Source organism: Sinocyclocheilus anshuiensis, unplaced genomic scaffold (assembly GCF_001515605.1).
Source record: "Sinocyclocheilus anshuiensis isolate Anshui unplaced genomic scaffold, SAMN03320099.WGS_v1.1 scaffold389, whole genome shotgun sequence".
In the NCBI taxonomy this organism is placed as follows: Eukaryota; Metazoa; Chordata; class Actinopteri; order Cypriniformes; family Cyprinidae; genus Sinocyclocheilus; species Sinocyclocheilus anshuiensis.
This window is the reverse complement of record NW_015536494.1, coordinates 724,007-728,891: the sequence shown is the minus strand read 5'-3', so window position 1 is coordinate 728,891 and position 4,885 is coordinate 724,007. Positions and strand designations below refer to the sequence as shown.

At 36.5% G+C, this 4,885-nt stretch overlaps 1 protein-coding gene across 1 annotated transcript in view; it reads right to left on the bottom strand.

Annotated features, from left to right (window-relative positions):
* Positions 1–3,789: 3,789 nt before the first annotated feature.
* The window catches only part of LOC107686658 (disintegrin and metalloproteinase domain-containing protein 22-like), a 31,337-nt gene continuing 30,241 nt past the window's right edge, over positions 3,790–4,885 (bottom strand). The window contains exon 5 of the mRNA XM_016483744.1: positions 3,790–3,888. Coding sequence (XP_016339230.1) covers positions 3,790–3,888 — 99 coding nt within the window. The remainder of the gene's footprint in view (positions 3,889–4,885) is intronic.

Here is a 4,885-nt window from a genome sequence, read left to right as displayed (position 1 = left end):
CATGTTTATTCAATGAAATCATAGCCTTTTGAAGTTTAATCGCCACATTCAGCCATATCGCAATTCTGATCTTTCCGTCCCCAAATTTAAGACCTCTTGAAATCATAATTAAGACTTTCTTGTACAATTTAAGACTTTTTAAGGCCTTAAATTTGATACAACTAAATTTAAGATTTTTAAGACTTTTTTAAGACCCGCGGAAACCCTGATTTTATTTCAAGAGTTATAATTCACTGGACTTACCAGCAAAAAATATCTATATATTGTTTTTTTGTTTTTTTACAACAGTTAGTTCCGGTGTTCCAAGAGCTGATAAATTAATAAAAGTAAATGTGAATTTGCATTAGCAGTGGGGATTTTTCAATAGCTATTAGTGACTTGGGACGGCATAACCTGACTAAGCAGCGGACTGATCTCGTTGCACAGCATCTGAAATGTTGTTATGCTCATTCTGAAATGCCTGAGGAAAGTCTGTCGTCGAAGTATTTTGCCTCCCAAAACTGTCTTACACGACTGTGTTCTCAAACAGCAGGTATCCACCTCCGATAGCAAAGACCGCATTTATTGTGTTTCGTCTGCTCACTCTGACTGAGGCGCAAGTAATTTATTATATATGGAAATTATTATATTCAGTGGCTTCTCCTATTTTCTTAGTGATATTTAGTGCCAGTTTATCAGGAAGTGACGGTTTAGTTCTTTTTGACTTGTTGGATGGAAACGGTGCTTATTCGCAAATGTTTTATGCAATACTCCAGTTCTGCGCACAAGTTAAATTCGCAACTTTGGATGGAAACATAGCTAATGACTCTTTCTGTATGTTACATCGTTACACCAGTAGGTGGCGAAAAATGACTGTTGTTATGAGTGAATCACTGACTCATTCTTTGAAACGATTCGTTCAGAATGCCAATTCATTCATATCTGTGAGCGAGTCACGGAATCATTCATTAAACTCATTAGTTCAGCAACGCTGAATCATTCAAGAATGAAAACACTGAGCCACTGAATCATTCATTCAACAGAATAAAATCATAAACGCTGATTCATTCAGGAATGAAACGCAACTACTGTGTGTTACTCAGAGACACACAATGGTTCTGTTGCAGATTTGTTAGGTAAAATACAAAAGGATTTTTGTATTTTATGTTGACATTAAATGTATAAATTCTGCATGTGTGTGGGTCAACATTTATACTGGCCACTTTTGTTTGTACTGAAGTGATCAGAAGACTTGTAAGAGCCTTCCCGAGTGTGTATGTTATTTATGAAATGTTTTTAGTGTTAAGTGCTCGACTGCCATTAGGGCTGCAGGCTTTCTCTTCCTGCTTTTTCTCAGAGGACTGAAGCTGCAGCATTTACCAGCAGATCAATTTCATTTCATCCCTCTCTCTTTCTCTCTCTCTGCACTGGACAAAAAGCTTCATACGCTGAGTTTTATCCATTCCTTTGCTGTTTTCTTTCCTCTAGCTTGTTCTGGAGCACTTCTGCCTCTTTTTTCCACAAGTGGCACTTTATGTCCTCAAGAATTCACAGCTAATCAAGAACCGAGGGCAGTCTCTATCACACACACACAAACACAGAGACATTCCTGAAGAGTGCAGTTGCTGTAGAAACAGCCCCTCTCAGACTAATGACCCAGCATGCATTAGTGCCTAGAATCAGAGAGACAGGCTGTGTCCAAAATCTAAAAAAATGATGCCTTTTCATGCAGTATACAAAGGTTAGAAGGTATTAAAGGATGTGAATTTGGGATGACCTTTAACATGAGAAAATTTCATTCAAAATGTTGTTTTTTTTAGAACGTAATGTATATTTTATTCAACCAGGACACAATAAATGGATCTTTCTATTTATCCAAGAATCCTGTAAAATGTATCACAGTTTCCACAAAAATATTAAGCAGCAAAAACAGTTTTTAACACTCATAATAATAAGAAACATTTTTGTAAATTCAGCATTGCATCACAGGAATAAATTACATTTTAAAATATATGAAGAAAAAAAACAGTTCTTTAAAATTGCAATAATATTTCACAATATTTCTGTTTTTTCTGAAGTTTCGATCAAATAAATGTAGCCTTAGTGAGCATAAGAGACTTCTTTCAAAAACATCTGAAAAAGTCTCACTGACCCCAAATATTTGAAGTAGTCTGTTTATTAATTGTAATTTTAAAAATTCAATGCTGTTTTCAGTCAACTGTTTTTCACCCCAGCTTCCAAAAAACATACAGGAAATAAACATTTCACATAGTTTCTCAACTAATTTTATAGAATATATTTCTATAAAACTGATTTTTAAATTATTTTCTATACTATTTATTTTTAACTGCAAAAAATGAGCAAAATGTGTTCTCAAACTTATTCATAAACTCATATTTTTATATTTCATATTTTTATATGTATTTTTATATTTAATTAAAAATATTGTTTTTTCCTCCTATTTTACATGTTTTGTTTCTTCAGCAGGTGAAAATATATAATGGAAACTATATAAGGAATTATTTTTTTCTTTGTAATAGATAAAATGTCTCTGAAATGTTGAAATTCAAAAAACAATAATCTAAAATACTAATGATAATTTTAAAATAATAAACCAACTGTTCCCCTTTCCTTGTGATTTACATAATTATGATGTCAGCTACATGTAGTTTTTAAAACCAATTAATAAAACCAATTATTTTTACGTTGTTGTGGTCAAACCCCCAGATATGTGGTATCTCACAAAATCCCAAGATGTCCTCTTTTAGATCCACCAAGATATGGTCTCAGAGAAATATACATACGCTATATGATAGCGTTTTTGTATCATTCATATAATCCCACAGCATGACAAAGAGGTTGTTCACTATTGCAGTGGGGAGATGAAGCTAAATATATCTGTGTTTCTGCTCTAGAACCTGTTCAGTGGCTCTCTCTCGTTCTCTTCATCCTCTGACTTAGTGCTGGGCGGTATGACCAAAAATTTATATCACGGTACTTTTCAAAATGATACCGGTTTCACGGTACATGACGGTATTTTTTTTTCATGCATGACCGGGTGTTAACCATATTTTCTACTGATTGAGAGAGGAAATACTGCAGTATATTGACTTAGAATGCCCTATTTTACTGTCATGATGAGTGAATATTGTCAAAAAATACCACACTAAATAGTGACTACTGCACAGAACAGACGCCGAGAGAGGTGACACTTCTCCGGGAAAGTCAGACCTCGCGTTCGCGGGACAGCACTGGCGAAATCTTGAACCATAGCTAAGGTTTATCCAACTGAACCATAGCTAAGGTTTAATCAAAAAAGTCGCTAGGTTTGTCAGTATGAATATTCTATGGAAAAAATCCGCTAAAAGGGTCTGAAAGTTGCTAAATCTAGTGCTAAAGTCGCGCTCGTGTGTGGGAGCTGATGGCAGGGGGCGGATACTGTGGATATTGTGGATGAGTTCTTCTGTCATCACATTCTATTAATTCTACAGCTTCAGTTTCGGAACTTTCACGCTTAGTAACACATACAGCTGTTCCCTCACCACAGTGCAACAGTGAAAAGGGACCCCTTTCAAACAGTGTCGCGTTCCGAACGTTGTTTAAGTGACATACACCGGTATTGCGGTATTTAAAAAATTAATATCTTAAAAAAAATAAACACCGGTATTCGGTATGAACCGGTATACCGCCCAGCACTACTCTGACTATTCATCCATCCCTCAGTTACTCCCTCCTTCCTCACAGAACCCACCGCTCTATTTTTTCATTCATTCTTAAAAGCAACATGTCGTCTAAAGAGCCCTTGTAGCCTTACATGCACAATGTCTCCTCAGGCTTTATAGGCTGGGTTGTGGGTGTGAGGCCTCTGTGGATCTGAATGTCGTCACTGAAACCTTCATCGGAATCAAACTCAGAACAATAATTAAAAAAAATTAAATAAAACATGTCAAAGGGGTCATATCAAAGTTAAATAATTGGATATGGGCCATTAGTTTCTAAAGAATAATAGAGAACCTGGACATGTCCACTATGCATAATCTATATAAAACACAAACATTGACACAATGATGGTGTCCAACATGCAGCACACAAATAGGACACTGTATTCCTGCCCCTGTGTGAGTGTGTGACAGGAACAATCTGCCACTGGGCTAAAACAAGCAAACACCTTCTGCTCTGGGTGTGATGTGTCCCATCTAAACACACGTGCCTCAGTTCACTGACAGAATGAAGTTGAGAGTCCCAGAGTGGCTCAAAGACACAGATCTGATCAGACTATACAGTCACTGTTCCACTGTTCCACTATTCCCACACATAGTCATAGAGTGGAAAGAAGGGGGTCAGGGCATTTGCATGAATTAATAGGTTTTTTGGTTGTATACACTTTTTTTTTTTTAATTGTGGATTAATCATGAGCTAAAGGTAGGCCTGGGAAGAAGTACACCTTCTTCGATAACGCTATAAAAAATGTTCGATATAGTGCACGATATAGGCACGTGCTCTGAGTGACGCAGACAGCACACACAAACACGAACACATGCTGAATTGAGTGCTGTGCCTGCCTGTGATGAGGAGATTGTGAATAAAAAAATTAATATTAGTCGAATTTAAAATAAACATTTGCATTTGAATGCAAAAATAGTACAATCAAATGTTAGGAGTGCGTCAAGGAGCGTCATCAGTGGAGCACGAGATACGGTGACGATGTAAGTGACGTTGTTGCATTTTAATGTTTTGTTAGTCTAGCCCACGAGACACGCACTTGCTGCGTTATGCATTCAAAATATTAGAGAAATATAGAAGCTCAATGCGGAGAAGATCTTGATAAAGGTTAAAACCGAAACCAAGCCATTCACACAGAATGCATATTCAGCGCATTTTTTAGACGGACAAATATGACTGCTGC